Genomic DNA, 25,104 nt, shown 5'->3' on the forward strand with positions numbered 1-25,104 from the left:
AAGTTTAAAATTAGTTTTGGAAAATGGACTTCCACTTTTCTTGCTGTCGTGTTGAGGTTCAAAAAAACTCACAAAACTTCCTAATTACATCTTTAAAACTCTTAATAATAAATACAAGTTAGAAACTACCATGATACTGACTCCCAGCCACATTTACAAACTGCTTTTTTTCCCCAATTAAGACAGTCCAGAGTAAGGTGCCAATGATTAATGACTAATCACTTCCTAGGAAATCTCTCTTTGACTCTTAGACTTCTTTGCTCCTGTTGGCCACAGAGAAGTGTGCATATCATAAACATACATTTAGACAGATTTTCCCAAACGGAACAAACACATGTGACCATCATCTGAATCAAGAAAGAAAACGATGCCAGCACCCCAGAAGCCCCATTGTGCTCCCTCCCTGTCACTATCCTTTTCTGTCACTATGCCCTCACAACCACCCCCTACCTGCCAAGACTAGTTTTACCAGTGTATGGTCTCTTGTGTCTGGGTTCTCTCACTCAGCATTTCATTTGTAAGATTCAATATATCAGTCACTTCAATATAGTGTCCTACTGTGTGACTCTCACACCATTTATTTATCCATTCTACTGTTGATGGGCATTTGGGTAGTTTCCATTTGGGAGCTATTAAAATTATGCCTTTTGGTAGAATTCTATATTCTTTAACACGACTTGGGCCACTTCCACAAGGAAGTGGAACCATCTGGTCTTATAAGATTTACGTTAAATTCTAGGTATTTTCATTCTTGTTACTTTGGAACAGTATTACAAATTTCATTTCTAAAACAGTATGTATAAGTAAATAATGCTTTCTATGAATATAAGCTCCATACTTCTAACTACCCCATGTTTTCCTGCCTGATGCTTAGAATGTGCTTCTATATCACCCTTCCTATCCTTCAAGGCCTGGCTTAAAGAACATCTCCTCCATGAAGCCTTGCCTGATCCTACAAGAAGTGACCTCTCTCTTTTCTGAAATGCCAGACTATTTGGTATATCTCCCTTTCCTCATGTTGCCTTCTGTTATAAGAGCCACTATCCCTTTTGTAGCAGTAGCACCTTTTGAGTCTTGGGGTAACTTAAAGGAATACAAAGAGTTGGAAAGTGATTGTTAGAACTTTTATTAAGAGTTTTTACAACATGATGTCTCCTATGCCCTAGCTATCAGGCACTGTCACAATGCAAACCTGATTCAGAAGGAGTCTCGAAGATTTTTATAGGCTCCAGAATGAGAATAACGACCCAGTTTTCTCTCAATTCTGTTACTCTCCCAACCATATAAAATAGAAGGAGGTTCGTCATCTCATCTTATTAACTGGTGTCCATGTCTCACTTTGCCTCTGCACCACCATTGTAAACTCAGTCTTGTGTCACCTACAGTTCGATAGAATTGGGTCTTATCTGAGGCTCACAAAATTCTATAGGCAGATATTTGATCAATTAAGCTGTTCTGTCTTAAAATCTTTGAGAACACGGATTAGGTGAAGGGCATCAAGTTGAAAGATTATTTTTGTTTGTTGTGTTTTATAATTTTGCTGGAGTTATCAGTTTTCCTTTTAATCATTATCAAAGCTCTGTGTGATTATTAATACTATACCTCAGTATATGTTACCTTATTGTATACTCATTTCTTTAGAACTCTTAATTGCCCTCCTAGATGAAAGCAGGGGCCACATCATACTTGTCTTTGTAACTTCACTGTCTTAGGCTCCCAAAACTGTCTGAAAAAACATCAATGAAAACAAATGGCTTGAATGCTTTATAAGGGAAGGACTTGCCTGGGAGTCTGAGCACAGCTGAATTATATAGCCTTGAGCCCATTATCTTGCTCCTAAAACAAATCTGATTGATATGTCTCCCCTCTTTCCTACAAGGATATTTTGAGACAAAATTGGGTTATATATAACAGTTTGAGCCTTTAAGAGATAGAATTACATAAAACACTTTGCCTCTCAGGAGTTGCATAATTTAGTTAGATGACATCTTGTTCTGGGTCTACTTTAATGTGAAGACTTTACTGCAAGCCTTCTTTTTTAAAAAAATTAATAAATGATTTAGCCTTTCTGGTGATTTTGAAATGGTTTAAGAGACTGCAAATCAAGAATGTATCAAGGGACTGTTAATTACCTCTCTCTGCCACCAGTTGCTCTATTCATGACCCTAGAGAAAGTTGCTTCTTTCTCTCTGCTCACTTTTGGCTGCCCCTTCCAGGGTGTTGTCAGAATACATTTTACTGTTGTATCAAATAAAATCATGGAAATATAGAGTTTTAAGCAAAGTTAGCACCACCAGTTGCTAGCACATAAAAAGGTCTCAGTAAGTATTTGTGGGATAAATTAAGGAATGATCAATCCATTTCCACTGCAGATTACTGCAATATTCCAGGCACGTATTTACTTCCCCAACCTCTGCTTCAGTACCTCTGGTGGTGGAGAGAGTTCACTCCCTATGAAGGCCACTCATTCCATTTGTCAACAAATTTAATTACTATCACATGCCACCTTAGACTTCTGTGAGGCTTTTTCTAATTCTACTGGGCAGTTGCATCTTAGTCATATCTCTTGTAGTATTGATCATGATACATTATAATACCCCAACTTATAATACCTGTTAGGTCTCCCTTTCTAGACTGAGCTCCATGAGGACAGAGATATGTCTCATTTTCCTTATACTCCCAGCTCCTAGCATAGTACAGAATGGATGAAAGGGGCCAAGGAAAATGAGAGGAAAGAATACTAATAACAGGGAGCATATGTATTGATTGCCAACCCAGAGGTCTCCTAAGAGGGATGTACTCACCCCAGAAGAGGTGTATCAAAAAGAATCAGCTGAGCTTCACACTATTTACATTTATTTTTTTAAGTTCAACCATTTTCATTTCTATTTTGTATGTGTGTATGTTTTATACCATACATACTATTTTAATATAGTTGTACATTTGTTTAATTTTATAAATAAACATACATTGGAAGGTACACACTCAAACACGTTCTGATAAAGGCACAAATCGTTAAGTTTGGAGACACTTAGTATAGCTGTTTATCAGGTACTATGCTAAGCCTTTGATATACATTATTTTAGTCCACCAAAAATCCCATGAGGTATACACTATGGTTCCATTTTATAGATTAAGAAACTAAGGCACAGAGAGATTAGGTGATTTGCCCAATCACATACAGCTGGTAAATGATGAAACCAGGGCCTGGACTCAGATATATGTGGCTTAACCACTGCAGCATTCTCTCTTGTTTTTCTGTCTTAGCATCTAGGGTTGTACCCCAGGCACAGTATAGGCTTGTGGATTAAATAAACAAATCAGATGGCTGAAGTAATCATACTAAGTACATATAAAAGCTTTATTCTTAAGAAAAATTTTGAAAATAAAATTTCCTTTTTCATTGTAAAAGCATGTATTGTCAATGCAAGCCAAATAACATACCTATGTGACACGTTAGAATGTTTAGTTCCATTTCTTGACAGAAAAACTGAAGTGCAGGACAGCAAGTCACATGTTTACTATTGATCCCAAAGTCAAATGGCTAGTCTTGTTTTCACATCTGATTACTGAACTACTTTTTTTTAATTGAGGTATAATTCATGTACCATAAAGTTCAGGAGTTTTTAGTATATTCACAACATTCTATAACCACCACCACAGTCTAATTTCAGAACATTTACATCACCCCAGAGAGAAACCCCATACCCATTAGAGATCACTCCCCATTCCCTCTTTCCCCAGTCCCTGGGCAATCACCTGTCTCTCTTCTATCTCTATATATTTGCCTTTTTTGTATATTTCACATAAATGAAATCATACAATCTGTGACCTTTTGCTTCAGTCTGCTTTCACTTAGCATAATGTTTTCAAGGTTCATCCATGTTGTAGCATGTATCTTTATGGCCAATAATACTCCATTCTATGGATAAACTAAAATCCATTCATCAGTTGATGGACATTTGGTTGTTTCCACTTTGGGGCTGTTATGAACAATGCTGCTATGAACATTTGTGTGTAAGTTTTTGTATGCACATGTATTGTCATTTCTTTTGCATATATCCCTACAAGTGAATTGTTGGGCCACATGGCCCAGGTTTAACATTTTGAGGAACCACCAAACTGTTTTCCAAAGTTGCTGCACCATTTCATATTCACAGCCAGTGGTGTATGAGGATTACAGTCTCTCCACATCCTCTCCAGCACTTATTACTGTCTATCTTTTGTATTATAAGAATCCTAGTGGATGTGAATTGTACCTCATTGTCATGTTGATTTATTTTTTCTCATGACAGTGATGTTGAGCATCTTTTGTTTATTGCTCTCCTATGTCTTTGGAATTTAAATTATTTTTATTTTCTTCTTTTTTAAAGTGTTTTTCATTGGAATATAAACTTTGTTTTTCTTCTTGTGGTATCTGTTTTGTCCCAAGAACTCTCAAAGCATATTAAATACTCATGAAATCTCTTATTAGAGATTGCATGACTTCTCAGGGTGCCAAGCTGCTGGAGCCATGAACTGTAAGAATTTAAGTGAGTTTCCACTGGCAACTTTCCAGGAAATCTCCACATCACATTATTAGATCGCAAGCTTTCATAACCCCCAAGTTATGATGATGATAATGCTTTATTAAAAAGCTTTTAATGTCATAGAAACACCAAGAATTTTTTTTCCAAATTATATTTTCTTAACTTTTTACATCCCTATGAGGCAGAAAAGAAGGCAGTAGCCATCTCAAAGGGTCTTCCAAGAAAATAAGTGTAGAGATTTGAATATCTTAAAAATTCTAGTATGTCATGGAAAAAAGCTTTTTGAGCATAATCACTGATTCTAGATGTACCAAAATATTTCGAGATTGTTTTCAAGTTATATGCCAGTCCTGGATGTAAATCACACTGCTCATTCATATGTGATGCTAACATTTCAGCAATGTTGAAGTTAATGTTAGCTACCAAATTTGGTTTAAGCCAGAGAGAAAGGAAAGGGCTTGAAAATTCCATATGCCAGTTTCTTCCCTGTACATTGAAATAATACTTATACTAGCCTCTAAAGATTTGTAGTAGGAGTCTTGACAGATTACACATTGAGTGAAGTCCGTGTGAGTATAAGGGTTTATGGTAGCTCCAAGGTCTTTCTGGCTTTCAGACCTTACATGTTCTTATCTTCAGTTCGTATTTTATTTGATGGCTTTTAACAGCATTAGTCATTCTCAATCTTACTGTAAGTTGAATTTATTTGCTCATAATGTTCACACCGATGAAAATGATCAATTCTCTTGTAAACTGGACTTTTTTATGGAAAGTTATTTTTCTTTTTTAGAAACTGCTTTGAATTTTTGTTTATTTAGTCAATCCTCAAATACTGGTTGGGCAACAGATGTGAGAAATACAGTAAGACGGTCATGGTGCTTGCCTTTGTAGCACTCATAGACTACCTGTGGACTCCAGAAGCAGTTACATAACTGCAATTGTGATAGCGCTAAAAATGAACACTAAGATTCGGTGAGAGCCCATAATGTGGAGGAACTGATCCAGTTTGGGGTTGTCAGAAAAAGCTTTTCTGAGGAAGTGACACATAATTTGGGCCCCAAAGGACACCTAGGAATTAGCACACAGGGAACTAGCATGTACACAGGCACCAAGACAAACATGAGTTCGATGCTTTTGAGGACCTAAATGAAGTGTGGCTGACACGTCAGGAGGAAAAGACAAGGCGAGGCAGCTGGCATAGGCATCATATAAAGGCATATTAAGGATCTGGGCCTCTGTCCATCGGGAGCCATTGAAGGGGTTAAGGCTGTAGAGTAGCATTTTTTGGTAGCCCATAAAATTAAGAAACGCCAAGTGACCATTTGCTGTGTCACTTTCTTCTCTCTTGGTCAGGAATATGACTGGAGAAACTATCAACCCAGCCAGATGAGTGAATCTGAGTTGCAAATGCTAGCAAGCCTACGGCGGCAACAGAACGAAGAGCTGGAGAATACTGGGGCTCCCCATGGCCTGAGCGCATCCCAGCTTGACAACTGTAATGTCAGCATAAGTACCAGCAGCGATGACACAACCACCTGGAACTCCTGCCTGCCACCCGTGAGTCCAGGGTTTTGCATCTTTGTTTACTGCCTTTGTCACAAAGCCCAGCCTTGCCTGGGAAAACTAGGGCCAAATGAGGACACGGCTATGAAATCTATTCTGAAATAGTGTTTTAAGTCTGGGGGCATTGTCTTGTCTTAAATCGTCTTATTTACCTTCAGATAAGGTATGTTCATTGTGTGGTGATATATACAACCATACATTGAAAGAAAAAGAATAATTTTACTGTAGACTCTGGGTATCTCATTGTATCACCACCTCCTAGCACAAACTGCCACATAAAGCAGGCTCAACACTTGTTAAAGAAGTGTCTGTTAAATGAACAAACAAAAAGGAGGAGACTATAGATATATGAAGTGTTGGTCCGTATATGGCAGCAGCAAAGAACCTTCTGTAGAAGTCACTGGATTTATGCTGACTCCTCCCTGTGCCTAAGGGCCATGATAGGCACTGCATATGCTTCAGCAGCTTGTATTTTCCTGTATGTTCATACAGTTAAAGCCCTTTCAAATATGACCCATCATTCTCTCTATAGACCAGCAGACTGCCTGAAGCAGGCCAAAGTCTTCCTGTTTTTCAGGTGAAGAAACTAAACTCTGGGCTCAAGCTTCCATACCTGGTCAGTGGTAGAGCCCAGAGCAAAGCCCAGTGTCTTGACTCAGTCCATTCTCCTCTATGATCCTCAAGGATCGTATGGTTTAATTGGAAAGACAAAGCAGAAACATCCACGGAACAGTCCTGTGCAACGTAAGAAATGTCATGAGACAGAATAATAAAATCATTATTATAATAATGGTAATTAGAGCTACCATTTCTTTAAGCACTTAAAAACATTTTAAGATCTCCATAGGCCGAAGGAACATTTACTTATAATGCTACATTCAACATCAGATCAAACATATTAAAATGCACTTTTCATCCAACAGTAAATATAACTTTTTTACCAGACAATTTTTGAAAGGAAATATAAAATGGTGCAACTTTGATTCATGCTTATATAAAATTACATAAAGGTTGAGTTTAAGTGTAGTTGACGGTGGATATGTTATGTTTTAAGTATTTAGTTAAATATCAATTTTTCAGTTTTCTTTTTCTATTTTAAAGTAAATTTTTTTCCAGATCTCCAACTTCTTTGTAGATGTTAGAAATCTCAGAGGCCCTGACACTGAGCCTTGTGTTTCTAACTTACTCCTTACTGCTATCCTATGTGGTAAGCTCTATCGAGTTCCCATTTCCAGATGAGAAAACTGAGGCTCTTGAGTAAAGTGACACAGAACTAGTTTGGCATGACTCTCAATTCTAAGCTTCCAAACACCATGATATGGTGACTTCTCGATCTGTGACTTAATTGTCAAATGAGTGCTACCAATATCTAGCAGAAGTTGAGATTTCTGCTTTGGCGAGAACTTACAGGTCTTCATGGAGGAGGAATTCAAATTGGTTCTAAGTAGATGTGGGGGGAAAAATGATATTAATTTTTCCTCAGGGTTCTTTTTTCCCACCTTGCCCACTTTCCAGGTTTCTCTTGCCTTACTTAGTTGTGCTTTCATTAAACTGAATGATCAAGCATACATAACACCTCAAGCAGCCTTGGTCCCAAAGAGTATCTACCCACCCAGCAAAAATACCCCTGTGTGCTAGTTACTCAGAGTATTCTTATAGCCAGAGCTAAGAACATAAGAGTAAGTTGCAGATTTTTGCCAATGCAGTTTACAATGGAACAGAAATATTCCTTTCTTATAAAATATTTCTTAGCAGTCATTTAAACCAAAAGTAAGAAAGAGAACAGTGGCCTCCTGAACAAGGTCATTCTGTCATGAAGTAGCTCAGAGACCCAACATTACAAAGAGCAAGCTGAGAAATGATTATTTAAGACTGAAAAGGCTGAACTCTTGGTTGCCCTGGGTACCGTGTCCTCATCACTGTCCTGTTCTGGCAAGGACTGAAGTCCTCATGCATGACGACTACTTTGCTCTAAAAGTACACAGCCAAAAATAACCATTGGTAATGAACTTAATAATGCCTTTATTTGACCAAATGAGAAATTGAAACCAGTCTATTTTTTTAGACAGAGAAAATCATTGAAAAATCTACCTTTGGTATTCATAAGATATGTTTATTATTACATCAAATTCAGTCTATTTCAATGTTGGAACTATCACCAAATGGAAAAGTGCATTCCTTAATGAACCCTGCATCTTGTTGCTCATATTGAGTTTAAATAGAGCAATTTACAAGAACCACTATGGTGTTTCTGGGAGCTCATGACTTTCTCTTTAAAAGTTGTACCAGGGCAGCGAAAAAGAAGAAATGAAAGAAGGCATAACTTTATCACAGTGATATCCTGCTTTTCTCGTATCACAGTGATGGCGCCATCCTCCGTGCTGATCCTCCACACTGACACTTCAACAAGAGATTTGGAAGACATCTCCATTTCTCCCACTCCTTCATTTCCCATACCCAGTTGGTCTCCAAATCCTGAGAATCCTCTCTCCTTTTTACATCTTAACCCTCCCTATCTAATACCATAGCCCTGGCATTTCATTTCTTATCCAACTTCCTTCAGCAGTTTCCTAATACTAAGGTACCTCCAGTCTAAGCACTGTATCCTGATGGTTAGGAACATCGACTCTGAAGTCAAATAGCCAAGGTTCAAATCCAAGCTGTGTAACCTTGTAAAGCACTTGGCGCTGTATCTCAGACATAATAAGCAATTAATAAATTAAGATTAGTTGTCATTATTATTCACACTAGTTATCTTTCTAAAGCCCTGATCTGATCTGATCTCTTCCCTGCATGAAGTCCTTTCATAACTCTCCATTGCCTCTTTAGCCTGGCCTACAGGGCCCCCCGTGATCTGAGACCTGCCCCCCTTCTAGGCACATCTCTCACTGCTCCCCACCTTTCACTCCATCCTTTAATCCCAGTTGTAATTCCCTAAGGGCACTCTGCACATATCCTTGTACCTGATTATCCCTTAAGACTTAGCTCCAAAGCCTTCTTTAACCCTTCTCCAGGCCTCATGGAGAGACACAGCTTCTTTTCTGCCACAAGAGCCAGGATTATCTCCATGTTAACTCTCACCACAACCTAGCTTATCCATCCCACGTAAATTCACTCCACGTATTTTTTTTGATTGGTACAATATGCTATGGACTCCGAGTTCTGAAAGGAGCAGAACTAATTCTCTCCTTTAACAAGATAACCTCCTCTTTGTGCTTTTGTTTCTCCATCACCTTGAATAGGACTTGAAATGAATTTTTACTTCCCTCATAATCACTGCCCATCCCCCACCCAACAAGACTGCTGCATACTCTAGCTACACTGCAGCTTGCCCATCACTGTCATTCCTTTTGTCCACATCATGTCAGTGATGCCATTGCCCATACCCTTTCCCCTGCCTGGAGACCCTCCATCCCTCTTCTCTACACTGAACACTCCTGTTTTCCAAGGGCCGACTCAAATGTCCCAGCTTCATGAAACCCTCCCTCCTACACAGAATTGTCTTCTCCCTTCTCTGGTTCCCGTTATCTTCAGGCTCAGTGATAGCACTTACCACATCAGGTACCCATTATTAGCGATATCCCTCAGGCCTGGCTGTGATCCCCTTGAAGGCAGGACTGGCACAGGACTGGCAGCCAGCACAGAGCCTGGCATGAGGTCACGCTCAGTAGCTGCTGGTTGTTAGTCGTTGGTTGAATAAATCAATCAATAATATTAAAAGATTCCTTTTTTACTCTAAAGTTAAGGTCGTTTCATCAAAATTCCAAAATAAACATCAGCTGTGCTTTGCTTAAATAAGTCCTGAATGATGCTAGTAATATTTTACATTTAAGATTTGATAGATGGATATTAAATACACACACAAAGAAAAAATCTCCCTCTGGGCAGGACTTGGTGACCAGTAGTTTAGAAAGAAGATTTAGGCAGGTCACATTCAGTTTGGCATCTTTACCTAATGACTTTAGAAACACTGCAGTCAAACCAGGAAGCCAACGCAGAGCAAAATGCAGTCTTCAGCAAAATCTATTGTGTTTACTGCAAGCTTTGGTTTCTCAGCTTTCCTCAGCATCTGTACAGTTCAGAGTAATATGTACTGTTTAAAAGGTGTTTAGATATAATAAATTAGTCATTTTAAAGTGTAATTAAATGTAACCGTATTTCTCATAGCAAATTGGCTTTTGTAGGCATCTCTTGCTAAATAAATCAAGCCTACTGAGAAAACCATTGGCCTTTGACAGACAAATTTTTCAAAGTTTCCAACTTAGAACCAAATTCAGTTAAAACAATACTTTACAACTTCTGTGGAAACCAGGCTACCAGTAATCAATTTTGGAGGGTTCTGTTAGGAGTAGCCCTCGTGAGATTTATTCAAAAACTGGGCTCTAGGCAGCCTTAGGAAGAAAACTAGGAATTAGTTATAATGGATTCTTAAGTGAATTTTATTTTGGTGAAGGATTTTGATTGACAGCATAAAACTATGTCTTGAGGGGTGTGTGTGTGTATGTGTGGTGTGGTTTCTTTTTAGGAAGAGGAATAGTTGTTAATAGAAACAGCTTCAAGTGATGACCAAAAGAATTTAGACTCTACATCAGCCAACCTGGGCTCAAATCCCAGCTCTGCCATTTGCTAGCACAATCACTTATAAAATGGGAATAATAAAGGCCCTTCATCGTGTTGGCATGGTGGGAATTGAATGTGTACATGGAATGCGTGTGCCCAGTGCCTAAAAGAGTAGGCTCACGCTAACTGTAATATGCTGCTCCCCCAAAGATGTTCTCCTCAAAGGGCCACTTGAGTGATCAGAAAAGATTTCTAGGATATTTTCCCTTTTTATGACCACTGAGGGCTGTAAGAATGGGCAGATGTTCTGTTGTGCTTGTTTTGATGTGAACTTAACCATTAGAATTCAGACTGACCCCTCAGAGCTTGACAAATAAACTCATTATTTCAATATTTCATTATTTCTCGGTCCCACCTCTAACCTAGATTCAAGAAAAGTATGCCTCATATGCATGCTACCCTGTCAGCAGATGCCTCAAAGCCATCATTCCTTCAAGTTAACAATTCCCATAACCTAATATCAAGCATGTAAGACTCCTCAGCTTGTTAAAAAAAAAAAAATCCTCACATGTATCCATCAACACGGCACACTGCAGAGCATGATATCTGGAGAAAAACGAGGCAAAATGCACTTAATAGGATTACAAGCATATGGTGAGGTTCTCTAACAAGTTATTTATGGTCTTGATTAACCTTGCAACATTTTTGCCATTTTCATATGTTTTTCGTAACAACAGAAAAATATTGCCTTTACCTTTTAACATGGCAGGATTATCTTATCTCCCGTCCTTTAATTTAGCCTTCAATTCTCTCCCTCACCCCAAAATTTCTAGCAGCTTGATTATGGAAAAGCAAAGCTTTTTGTGCTCGGTGGCAGTTAATTTCGCGTGAGTGTAGTTTTTGACACTAGTGCATAGCAACAGCGCCACCAAAAGGACAAGGCCCCAAGTTTCTAGGATCTGTTCCGTTTTTTGGCTCATCAGCATATCAGTGTTTTTTACACGATGATTGCTGGTTGCTATGTGTCCAATATGTAATACATTGGCATTTCAGGCTCTTTATAGGTAATAGGTCTTAATTTGTTCTGGCCTGTAGATTCATTAACTTCTTAGCTCTCTTTGGGTATTAGTTTTCTTTTAATGGTCCTGAACTAAAAGCGTAAGTAGTTGATTGTGCTAAGCTGCAGATAAATCAGATGAGCAGCTGTTCTTTATACCACCACAGAAATAATATACAAAAATTAATATCAGAGTCAGTGTAATATCTGTGCTGTCAGGAGAAAATATTGAAATGTGCGAGTTGTTCTGTGTTTAGTGACTATGAAAGTCACCCCATGAAATAAACTTTTCTCATTCTTAGAGTATTGTCTATTATATCTTATGTTGTCCCAAATTTAGCAATGTGGCAAACTTATTTTCTTTAATTTTAAATATATAGTGACATGTCATAAGAATGAAATCAAATTAATTTAATTTATGGCAAGGAGATAGTCTTATATATATCAAATAAATGTATTTCAGGACTACTTTTTCTTCCTGCCATTAACTGGACTGAGTTTGTCATACTTGTTATTCAGAAACCTAGGTATTCACCACTTTAGGTGAACCCCTGAGCTGGGTTAAGCACTACAGCTTACTGGTTCAGAGGGTAAACTACGGAATCAGACTGCCTGGGTTCAAATTCTGGCCCCACTATTTCCTGACTGACATGACCTTAGGTTAACACCCAGTGTCTGAATTTCCTCCTCTGTTAGATGGAGTTGTTAATCCTATCTATTTCATAAAATTGCTGTGAGGATCAAATGAGATAACACCTATCAAGGTTTTAACACAGAGTAAGTACTCAATAAATATCAGTTACTGCTATTATTATTGTTGTCATAGTTATTTGTAGGAGTTAGTTATTATTCCTTTGCTGCTTCTTATGGAACTCTCTAAATGCGGCTGAATTCCAAAATCAATTTTATTTTTTTAACTTGTGCTTTCATGGAATGTTACCTACCTAGAATAGTAGAAATAGGTTTACTGCTGCACAGGTACAGAAATGTATCTATTCCATTCGTGGATGGGGACATCTGGCTTCAGAAGCCCATCTGTTCCCCCTACCTCCACCCCACCATGTTCAGAGAGCTTTTAGAAGCCATTAGGCACATTCCCATTTATTCTTATTTGGGCCTGGGAAAGCAAAATGACATCATTGAAGTGAAAGCTCTGCCCTTTGAAAGCATCACAGCAAAGTTATGGGAGCTGAAATATCTTGAAGGAGCCTTTTAGCTGCATCATTGCCATATCCCTTCCTGTCCCTGAGTCTGATTATGAAATTAGGAGACATGTACAGAGAAAGGGAACTGGGATCACCCAGTTTTGTATTGTACCCACTTCAAAGCAAGACTTGCATCCTTGCCCAACAGAGTCATTAGCAATTAGGGTTTATAAGTCAGTTTACAGCAGTTACATGTATGAGTCAGAATGCTGTGCCATGATTTGCTATTATTCAATTTAAAGTGGCTATTGAATGAAATATTTGGGAGTAAAAACTTGGTAATTAGTTTTCAATAGTAAAAACTAAGGAATTGGATATTCAGAGTGAGTTCTACTACCCTACAATTATTTTTAACTGAATTTTTTCATTTACTTTTCTGTCTATTCATGTCAGCAGTCCTTACTACTTCAAAAAGTTTCCACTGATTATTTTTCTGTTTTCTAACACTTAAAAATCACTGTGAATGTGAATCTTTTATTTTAGTGTTCTTTTGTACTGCTTGTTTCATTGGATCTGTTTTATATAAACATGAGCAAACATGAAAGGGCCAGTCTATGTAGTCTATGTAAGAACTGGGTCACAAACCAAATAGGATTCTGTAACCATTTCTGTTCTCCAGAGACTGGAGTAAGTCATTGGGAATAAGGGGGTTAGGGACAGGTATAAAATACAATTATCAGTATAAAATTAAGAAAATGGAAATTTACCTGAATAGCAGGACTGTGATGCATAGAGAGTTATTTAAATGCCTCTAAAAGTAAATAGGCAGAGATCCATTCACTAGAGGCCTGAGTACAGGTGAAATTCTGGACGAATACTAATGAATGTATTATCAGGAGTATTTCTTCACCACTGTGAGTTTGTCTGGAGAACCTGTTAGTCCCCTTGCTTACTAATTCCTTTTTTGCTGCGAAATAATAAAGCCTAAATCATAGAACTAAATTTCACTTGCAAATTGCTGGAAGTCTTATTTCTCCAGTGAGATCAAATATGTCTTATGACATGTTTTTCCTTCCACTGTTCTCCCAGCTGTTTTTTCTTATTACTGAAATGGTGATGCATTGATATTGGTTCAGTTACCAAAGTATCTGAGTACATTCAAGTTCATGGGGCATCACAGATAGGCTAAGTGACTGTGATTATTAGACAGGGTGTTTGATTTAAATTAAAGGAACACTTCCAAGAGATTATTTATAGAGGAAGACAGTTTAAAGAATTCCCATCACCCATGTCATTAATATTTTAGGACCCATTAAAATAAGGAATATGTGGAAAATAAGGACTATGTGCCTTTTATGTACAGGCATCATTGCTACGCTGTTTTCTTCAGTTGGGGTCAGCACTATGGGTCCACATTATGGCTGAGAAAACCTTAACGCCAAACCCATTAGGTAAGGAAGTAACAGAAGCCCTCTAAATGCAGTTCAAAAATGTGTACCAAATTCCAAATTGTAAGAAAATGAAAATGTTAAAAATGATTTTCATATTAGAATTACACGGTTGTTAACCACATAAGAAAAATACTTTGAGATGATATTCAAAAAGAGAATTTCTATCAGATATAATGAAATTTTCTCCCTTTATAGAACAAAGGAAAAACATGAAGTTCCATTGGAGGCAAGTGTTTAAAGCTTGCATGGAATGAAGCTGTTTACCTATGTTTTGAAAAAGGTAGTAACTTAAAGATTTCTTGCGGAGGGGGAAATTCAGATTTCATATTTTTGTCAGGTATTGGCATCACTTTTTTCAGTTCTCTGATTAATGCTTGAGGTTTTATTATACACTCAGGGAAAATGACCACCTTGACCTAAGATGTACATGTGTAATTCCAATAATGAAAATAGAGGACTTCCCTAGTGGCACAGTGGTTAAGAATCCGCCTGCCAATGCAGGGGACACCGGTTCGATCCCTGGCCCGGGAAGATCCCACATGCCACGGAGCAACTAAGCCTGTGTACCACAACTACTGAGCCTGCGCTCTAGAGCCCACGAGCTACAACTATGGAGCCTGCACACCACAACTACTGAAGCCCACGCACCTAGAGCCTGTGCTTCACAACAAGAGAAGCCACTGCAATGAGAAGCCTGTGCACCTCAACGAAGAGTAGCCCCCGCTCGCCGCAACTAGAGAAAGCCCGCACACAGCAATGAAGACCCAGAAAGAAAATAGAAGTTATCCTTGCAAACTTAGTAACATTGAGATATAAATATATATATTCTATATCTCCGGGTCTCCAGGTCATTGCTAATACTTGCTATACAGCATTAGTTCCAGGAGATGTCTTGTTTTGTTTTGTTGTATCTGGAAATAGCAAACTTTGTTAACAGTATAAAACTTCCACAAGGAGGAGGATTCCACACATGAACTTTAATTACGCCATAGATGCTGTCTAATCCAGTGACTGATAACCTGTGTTTTCTTACATATACCGCTTTGTTACTTGCTGGGTCTCCCAAACAGCCTTCGACTTTTTGTAAAATAAACCAGCCCCTTCTTACAGGTTGTTTCTCAGGAAAAAATTACAGTAATGAGAGTGCATGTGAAAGTACCTGTAAAGAGCATTATGCTGATTAGTACCTCACAAATGTTTTGTCTTTTACAGCCTGTCAACCAGGGTCGTCACTATCAGAAAGAAATGAATCCACCTTCTCCTTCTAACCCCCGGTAAGAATCATTAATAAGCTAAATTTTTTTTAAGATTATTTAGGAATTGACTGTGCATTTTTCTTGGTTTCATGAAATTGTTTTCCAAACTTCCAAAGGGCTTCCAAAGTTCTTTTCTATAGATGTTTTAATTCAGCCTACTTTTCTTAATCAGACTATGGTCTCATGGTTAATAATGTAACTAGGTTTAAATAGCACTTCTGCCTTTTACTAGCTGTGGGACTTTGAGAAAATCATTTAAGTCAACGTAATTCAGGCATAATAATTACCTCGTAGTATTTTGGGGAGGATCATATGGACTAATAATACATGAAAAATCCTTAGCACAGTTCCTGTCACATAGCAAGCTCTCTTTAAGTGTTCATTTATTCAGTATTATTCTATTTTCATAGGTGTTTCATCTTAATAGGTCTTTGAAGTTTAGTACATTTTAGGCATGAATTTTTTTTGTATCACCTGGTGCCTTTACATTCATCAAGATAGCTAATATGAGTTCAACTGGCCATTCTCTTTTTTCGTAATTTCAAAGTTCGTAATCTCAAAATTATTTTATTATTTCAAAAATGTCATTGACACGTGAGTCATTTGACAATATAGAAGAACCTTATTATATTAGGCTCATTAGAGATAAGTGAATCTGAATTCAAGTTTTGAAATATATGTAGTGTTATATGGCTTTCTAAAAATAGCTAAATAAGCTAGTTTATCAGTATAAGTCAATATCACTTTATTACTGTTTATTAAATACCAAGAATTTACTGAAAATCAGTCTATCTTGGGCTCCACCCACAGGATCTTAGTTATCATAAGATTATAATAACTAATTATCTAATTAGTTATTATAATAACTAATGCACCCCATTATCTAAATGCATCTCATTATCAAGCTCTCTCACCTGAGAGAGACAGGCAGAAGGAATTTGTTAAATAAGAATACAGGGCTGTATCGTGGAAGCCAAGGGCAGCCAGGCCTCAGGAGGGATCTGAAACTAGGAACTAGAAAGCAGAGAGGCAGGCAGGCAGTATCCTCACCCCATCTCTGTTTGCTTCTTCCTATCTGCTCAATTCTTCTAAGCACCAGCTTTCTTTACTTCTCAGTCACATATAGCTGTCTTGAGTTTACATATTACATTTCAAAATACATGCTGAGGCTGACAGTCTATGTCTGAATCCCAGTTCCTACTTTCCAGGAGAAAGAATGTGATTGGCCTAGCTTGGGCCAAGTATCCACTTCTGGTCCAATCAGCAATGAAGAGCCAACCAACCAAGCCATGTAAAATTAACATGGCTACCAGGAAACCACATACGTGGTTTACAGGACTTTTAATGGGGTCCAGAATATTCATGACATAGGTAGAGTAAGTGTTCTTTATTAGTAATCTCTTCTACATGTTTCTGGTCTATATACTTGATCTGGTCATTCTTGCATGTTACCTAGTAGGAGGAATTGTCACTGTCATAATAAATATGATAAGGAGTTGAAAACTGAGATTGTAATTTCAGTGTATATAAAAAGGTGTTTAAACGTTCTTCAAAATAGTTATCTCTTGATATGCGTATATGTCTCTTGCAATCTTGCAGCTCATCTAGATTTGACCAATAAACTCTTTATCTATATATGAATAAGCTTTCAAGGTAATTGGAAATCCAACTTTGGTCCAAATTATAACAGTCACGACTTGTAAGCTGAGTAAATGAAAGTGATGGAAAGTGATGTTAGAAAGTGGAGCATTTTGTTTCAATAAAAGGAAAATGGGGACCTAATTTTCATCCTACTTCTGCTACTAACCCAGTGTATGATCTCAGACAAGCCTCTCAAACTGTTCAGACCTAATAATAAGAACACCCTCATGTGTAAAGGAAACGATTTCAGTTACAACAAGCTCTCTGAGGTCACTTACAGATTTATGATTTTGTGACTTTGATGAGACTCATTATAGACTTTCCATATGAAAACCAGTTCCACTATTAAGGGGAACACTGCCCTATATACGAAACATACCTCATATTATTCGATTAACTAATTAATGTTTAGATGTGGTAGTATTGGATTTTAAATCTCTTTTAAAATTTGATTCCCAAAGATAGAACATAAGAAAATTCACCAGCTAAACAGACAGCATATTTTATTTAACCAATTAAATGTTCATTCATTTATGAAAAATTAATCTACATTTTCACATAATAAAATTAAAAGCCAGATTTCAAAGCAAAAAATAAAATGCTGCCAACACCATTTTCCAGCAGGTTATCCACCAGTTTCCTAGAAAATTATTATATGGCTGTTCAGAAAATCTGCAGATTACATGGCTTAGCTCTTGGCTCGTAAATCCAGTAGCTTGGAGAATTGACAGAAAGGCATTATTGGACCATAAATAAAGAAGATGATAAAATTATGAGGTCAGCATGGATCATCATATAAAAATGGGATAAACTGAATCATGTAATACATGTGATTTAATTTAAAATTGAGAGATATGATTCTTCTTAAGAGTTGTATTATATTTCTTATAAATAGTATCCCATGCTTTAGATCCTACAATACAGAACTTTAAAATTAAACTTTGAAGTTAAAAGATACTAATAATGACTATTGAAAAAATAAGAAATGAAAAGGTAAGTCTCTAAGTCTACCCCCTTGGATAAACAAGCATCTCGCCTGAACCTTGTTGAAAGTTTGGTGTGCAGAAGCTCTGAGCAACACATGAGAAGCAGGAAGGCTCTAGATTTCCTGAATTAAGTGTTGTTGTGATCAAAATAATGCAAACATGACGGGGATCGGGGACATGTGTGTGCAGGTCCTCCAAGAGGAGAGTATGATGGTGCCCTTTGGGAGGTGAAATGGCCACGTTAGCGTCAGTGAAATATCTGCAACTACTCCAGAGACCTAAGAACATAAGATTTGTAAATTATATGTACTCATACCCACATATGTACATATTTAGAGAGTCAGCTTTCAGTTAGCTTTATTAATATAACAGAATAACCAGTATCCCCAAGCTTTATTAATATAACAGAATAACCAATATGCCCAGTCTTTTATTTACATTTTATTCTGGAAAGATTTTTATTTCTGTACCATAATTACCTTCTTAGTTTTATATACTGATGAGTAAAGTTAAAGATAGTATGCAGTCCACGAAGCAGACAAATTTGTGTTTTGAAAAGTTATCTCTAGGGTAAAAATGGCTAAAACTCTGCATATATTCATATAGTGGTTTCCTTAGAGTAAAAGAGTTCACTTGCACTCATAGGGCAATGCTTGATATTGGACGGAGGGTGGGATACAATGTTAGTCATTTCCTGAGAAGTTTGCAATCTGGGGATTGAAATACACATGGTTCACCAAATCATATTCCCTTGTGTGTCTAGATTTGCAACAAAGCCATTTCCCCTTGCTTTGGTAGGCATGGGGGACGGGGGTGATATTTCCCACTATTTTTGCCTAACATTCTGATGGACACTTAGCATCTCAGTTGCTGGGGCCCTTGCTTCCATTGTTCACCCACACTGCGTCGTGGGGCACTGACAGCTTGTATGACAATGTGCAGAAATGGCTAACATAATCTAATACAATTTAAAGGAGTGTTGGGAGGAGGAAACAATTTCACAGTTCATTCATGTTGAGTAATGTTTCCTAGCATGTAAACTTACATGCTGCCAAACCGAGCAAAATGGATGCCGTTCACAGTCTTCAGTCATTTATTTTAAAATGCCGTCTATTGGTTTGCAGGGTTTAGAGCTGTCCCTTAGGCACATCTACGTATGTGTCCATGTAGATTCTTCAGAACAGCTCAAGATATTTTTGCTCAGGAACAGGTTTTATAAAGTAAGCTGTGATTACATTCTGGTTGTCTGTTCATATGGATGGAGTCGATAACCAGTCTTGCGTTTCAAATGATGATTACGCTTGCTATTTTTATAACTCATTGGTAAATTAAGGGGGGAGGAGGGAAGGTGGTCAAAGGCTCTGTAAGGTTCCAAATGTTTATGGAAATAAACAATATAGAAAATAATTCTAGACTGACCAAACAGTCATGAACGGCATGGTTTTCTTTCTAACCTTTTTGCTTTATGATTTAACATTTATCCATAATTTTTTAAAATGTCCTGCAGATTGTGTTAGGGCTTGAATCCTTTGCAGCCTTGCCACATGTTTGTGCGATATGAACATACTTATAACTATCATTATCCGATAAATCCCTGTAGACTTTGACAGATGATTAATAATCACTGACCTCGATTCACACTGGCTCAGCCGGCCTGACCGAGGCGAGCTGGTCTGTCACTGTAACCTACAGGCGCTGCTCTGGACTGATCACGGTGGCTTCATTTATCTTTTCTCTCCAACAGTCAGGAGATGAGCTTCTCTTCTATTGCTTAAGGTTTTTTTCCCCCACCAACACAAGAGAGAGAAAATGTATAAACAAAATTAAATACAGAACTTGTATGTCATTTTCATCTTCAAATGATTAAGTTTGGATGATTTTAAAACAAGTCATATTTTTAACAAATATTCCTCCTTAGACCAAAGCACAACAGAGGTTTTCCTGATTAACTGTGCACACAGTTTCTCTAAATGTAGTGTTGTTGTTTTCTACTACCTATATTTTGGCATTAAATCTTAATGATTTGTTTGTAAAACCAAAGGCATCAGTTTTTACTTTCATCATTTCTATTGTTAGGTTTACCGAGGAAAAGCTATCCATATTGGTGCCTCTCGTTTCATAATCCCCTTCCCACAAATTCACACCTGCTCATTGTAAGGGAGTGACTTTCCATACTCAGATTCCTCAGGTCTGATATAAGGTCCTTGACTGAGGACCTGTCATGCTGTTTTCCAGGTTCCCTGGGGACAGAATGGTGTCTCTCCTCCCTGTGATGCTCAGCACAGCCTGGCTTGGGTAGGGGCTCCATCAGAATGTGAGCTGAGGGAGGGAGCAGGGAGGTATGCCCACATACCATGGAGAAATGAAAATCTTCATCCTAAATATTAACCAGTTAAGTTTCAAATATTTTCCTACATCCTTGCAAGAGTTTCCCCCTTCCTTTTCTGAAAATGGAAGGACAATGGTATTGCTTTATCCACTACCAGGATAAAATTGTGTTTTGTGAAAGGCCCTTGTTTGGACAGAGTTTAAATCTGATTTTCATGTATGTTCCACTCCCTGCCAACCCAGAGATCCATAGACACTGGTAACCATTAGAATGGCCCTAATCTTTAATACATAATATAATATGTATTATTTATACAATCTCTTTAATAATAGCTTCCAATACCTTCTATATTCTAATGACTCTCAAAATTATATGTCCAATCCTGACCCTCCTCTGAATTTCAGACTCATCTCTCCAAGCTGCCAATTTGACAGATATCCAATCCACTTGGATCTCTAATGTATACCTCAAATCCATTGCCAAACATAACTTGGTTTTCTCTCCCTCTACACACATCTGTTCTTTCTTCAGTTTTCTCCATCTCAAAAATGCCACCATCATCGCCCTTTTACTCAAGTCAGAAACCAAGAGCATTCCCTGGTTTCTCTCTCTAACCCACCCACGTCCAGCCTCGGAAAGTTGTACTGGTACACCCTCCAACCATAGCATATGCCAGGTCCAGCCAGTGCTGTCTCTTTACTGCTACAATCCTAGCCATGTTGCCATCATCCCTCACCTGAACAAATACCATAGCTTTCCACCTGCTTTCTCTGCTCCTTTGGCCCCTACAGTCTATTCTCCACTCAGCAACCAGAGTGGTATTGATACACCTAAACGGACCTGAAGCGTCCCCCCGTGTAAAACTTCCCAAAGGTTTCCCTCTGCTCTTAGGGTCAAGTCGTGCTCCTTATCCTGAATGCCCACCACTCAGACCGTGTTCTGTACCATTGTGCACCTTGCTCACTATGGGTCAAATACCACCGTCCTGCCTCATTTTCTCAAATACTCCAGGCTTGGTTTCACCATAAGAGCTTTGCATGAGATGGCCCCTCCGCCTGGCATTCCCTACCCTAGAAAGGACATAGCAGCCTCTTCCTGTCTTTCAGGTCTCCATCTAAATGTCGTCTCCTCAGAGAGCCCCTTTCTTAGCATCCAACCTGAAGTAGCCCCAGGCAGCCTCATTACATTACCTTTTTCGTTTTTACCATAGTACATTTCACTACCTGATATTTACTTGCTTGTTTCTTGTTGTCTACACACACACACACACACACACACACACACACACACACACACACACCTCCAGAATATGCTAGAATGTAAACTTCATGAACATAGGGCCTTTATCTCTCTTGCTCACTATATCCCTAGCTCCTCAAACAGTGCCAGGCACAAAGGAGACACTCAAGAAATGTGTGCTGAATTCATTAAATCTCACCTCACAAAAATGACTTTTCCTCATCTCTCTACACTAGCTACATCGTTGCGTACTTAACTGTTAGCTGGAACCCAGGAGCACCTGTATACTTTTCTCCCTTGAGGGTGTCTGGAACCTGGCCCTGTTCCCACTTGTAATAAATGAAATCTCTTTCATGAATTTGTTTTAAATGATCCCTCAGAAGATATGCACAATCTAAAGTGTCTGGCAAATGTATCATTTTAAAACTTTAGAGACTTTTGTATTGAATTTGAGAATTTTCTATGTATTCTTACTGGAAGTTGCTTATCCGTATTTGCCTATTCATGCCCATTTCATGGAGTGAGGGTGCCAACGGCTAGAAATCTGCTTGGGTTGGCACTGCTGTCGAATGTGTACTTTACCCTCACCAATTAACAGAATCTTGATAAGCAAATGGAAATGAAGAAAAAAAAAAGTATATATGTATACAGAGAGAGAAAGAGAGAGGACGAATCTGAGCCTATGGTGCAGGTACCCTCTTGACCCAAGTGACTCCCTGCCCTTCATGCTTCTGGAGGGGTCCTCAGTTCAGTGGTCTAAACTTCACAACAGACTGTAAAAACACCTGTACAAAGAGACTCAGCTGGGCCCCTTTCCTCCCCAGTCTACAGCAAAGGCCAGGCTTTAGCCTGTCTAGCCCTGCCCCAGTGAAAACCCAAGCTAAAGTCACCCTTGGTAGCAAATGGAATCCCTGGGGAATCATCCTGCTTCTCACCTCTGACCACTCTGAACCTAGGCCCCCACCCTACACAACTTTAGGACCACCACTCTCCTTGGGTTTCAGAGGACCCAGCAATTACCAACAGGGTCAGACAGCTGGCAGTCCCTGCCCCATCCCTTCTCCTTCCTCCTCTGCTCTTGGCACTTGGCCTACCCAGCCCATTTTCAGTCCTGGTTTGATCATTTATTCTACCAGGGCCTATTAGCTCAAGAGTGCATACCTGCTCAAATCACCCTGCCCCAGGCCCTAAGTACTTGTCACCCCAGAGAACTGGGTACCACCCCTACCCACTGGACCACTATTTCTTTGTATTCACGCTCTCCACTTGTTCATTCTGGCCCTGGCTGCCTGGGCACCCGCCAGTCCCCTCTGCAGCTTCTCGATTGAGTTGCCTGCGTGCTCTCTGACCAGGTCTGTCAGGCCACTGGGGCTTAGCTCTTCAACCCGAGTCTCCTAATTTTCCAGCTGTACTCCATGAGAGAGTCTTCTGCCGTTAGGGCTGAGGATATACTCATCAATATTTTAGGTATTGTTATGTTTTCCAAAATTACAAATTCACAAAACCCATTTGCACAAGAGTTTCAGAACAACAGATTGCATCTTCTCCTCCCACCTCCCCCAGGCTTCTACGTTCGAAATGATGGGTCCCTGAAGAATCTTAGCACTTTTAACTAGCAAAATGTGGGGCTCCTGCGATTACCCAGGCCTCCCCATTCACTGTTATCCATCCATCCATATGATGAACTCAGATTATCTTTGGCCCAGGGTCCCGTGGAAAGAAGGTAACTACTAAAACAGTTATTTACCATTCCAACTTTTTACAGTTTCAGCTTTTAATTAAAAGATTCAGCTTCCTCTTCTAGAGTAATGAGCACCTTTTAAAAAAAAATCGAAGTACTAATTCTAGTTTCTAACATTCACCTCTATTCTGTCTGAGGGGGAGAAGGGAGGAATGCAGGCTGAGGTCCAGGATAATGACGTGAACCTAAGATATGGAAGACCATGATTATGGTTAGATGGCCACAGCCAGTTACATCCGTAGACTCACTGCCTCACCACTCACTTTGTAACCTAACGCAGAATAGCTTCCCTTGTTGTTTAAACACGAAATGAATGAGAGTGTGTTGCAGTTCATACCTTCAGTAACATTTAGTGAGTATTTTGAAGCACCTACTATGTGCAAAGCACCGTGGAGAGATGACTTTAACATTCCCCCTGCAAGCTTGCAGTCTCCCAGCACAGGCAGTCCACACCCTGCATATCAACAAGGCTGTGTGTGAATGCTTTAAGAAAGGTGCCTCGGGGTGTGGGAGCATGGACCAAGCCTGGCACACAGAAATCACAGCCTTTTCCAAACCCAGTACCCACTCACAAACTCTGCTTTTGTTGGCAGTTGGTTCTACTTCTTCCCTATAATTCTTTTGTTTCTCTTGTTAATGAAAACATTACATTCTGAAATTGATTAAAGTTAGAACACATAATTTTTCGCTCTAGCAATATATTATGTTTACCGGAGTTTACAGCTTCATATTTTGCTGTTCATTACCTCATAAAAACCCACTCGGTATAATAAATATCATACAAGTCAAACGTCCAGCCTAATTTTAAAATTTCTTGAAGGAGAAAAGGCAAACAACTTTTAGCTCATTTGATTGGATTAACACTAACATTATTGTTCTATTGACTCTTGTCCATTGATTTTTAAAAGCCTTTAGCTCCCTTGCCATTCAGTAAAGACAAATCAGATGCACTTTGGTGCTTAGGACAAGAAAATGCTGTTGGGTATTGGGTGTATGCATGGAAGAAAATTATATATGTGCTGAAACAAGACTGGTTAGAAGGCAGTTTCTCATATTTCACGGTAAACGACTTGTGTGCTTTTGACTTTTGAGGCAATAGTGTCCTTTGTTTTATTATGTGAAAGCTTGGATTAGTAACAAGTGAAGCTAAATGGTGACTTGTAGATAATGAACTTTATGGCTTAAGATGAAAGGAAACTAGCTAGAATTTTACATATTCTCATGTTTTTCAGTTCTTAATTCTCTTTATTTGCAGGACTTATAGACTAATAAGCAACTGAATTAAAGCAAGAAATGAGGGGAGGGTAAAATATCTTCTGTTGAATTAATAGTGAACAGTTTTTAAACAGCAGAACCATTTGTATTATCAAAATAACAAGAAACCTGAGATCTGGCCTGGCCTGAGGTTAATCAAACTCATGATAAAAATGAAGCTCTCAGCTTCAATAAAATCACAGTGTGGCTTTCAATTAAGTAGTGATGTTTATGCTAATGAAGTCCTGTCTTTGAGGGGGGAAATTCATCCTAAACTACTGGATGAATGGCTTTTTTTTTTTTTTTCCATATCTTTTTCTGTACATCAAGGGTTTGGAGGTAGAAAGAGAGAA

General features: G+C 38.6%; 1 protein-coding gene across 3 annotated transcripts in view; it reads left to right on the top strand.

The window, feature by feature from the left end:
- Positions 1 to 25,104, top strand: part of CFAP20DC (CFAP20 domain containing) — a 267,799-nt gene that overhangs the window by 201,381 nt on the left and 41,314 nt on the right. For all 3 annotated transcript variants that reach the window (XM_060164004.1, XM_060164005.1, XM_060164006.1), the window contains 2 exons: positions 5,883 to 6,086; positions 15,518 to 15,579. In XM_060164004.1, coding sequence (XP_060019987.1) covers positions 5,883 to 6,086; positions 15,518 to 15,579 — 266 coding nt within the window. The remainder of the gene's footprint in view (positions 1 to 5,882; positions 6,087 to 15,517; positions 15,580 to 25,104) is intronic.

The sequence above is a fragment of the Lagenorhynchus albirostris genome, chromosome 10, assembly GCF_949774975.1.
Source record: "Lagenorhynchus albirostris chromosome 10, mLagAlb1.1, whole genome shotgun sequence".
Lineage (NCBI taxonomy): Eukaryota > Metazoa > Chordata > Mammalia > Artiodactyla > Delphinidae > Lagenorhynchus > Lagenorhynchus albirostris.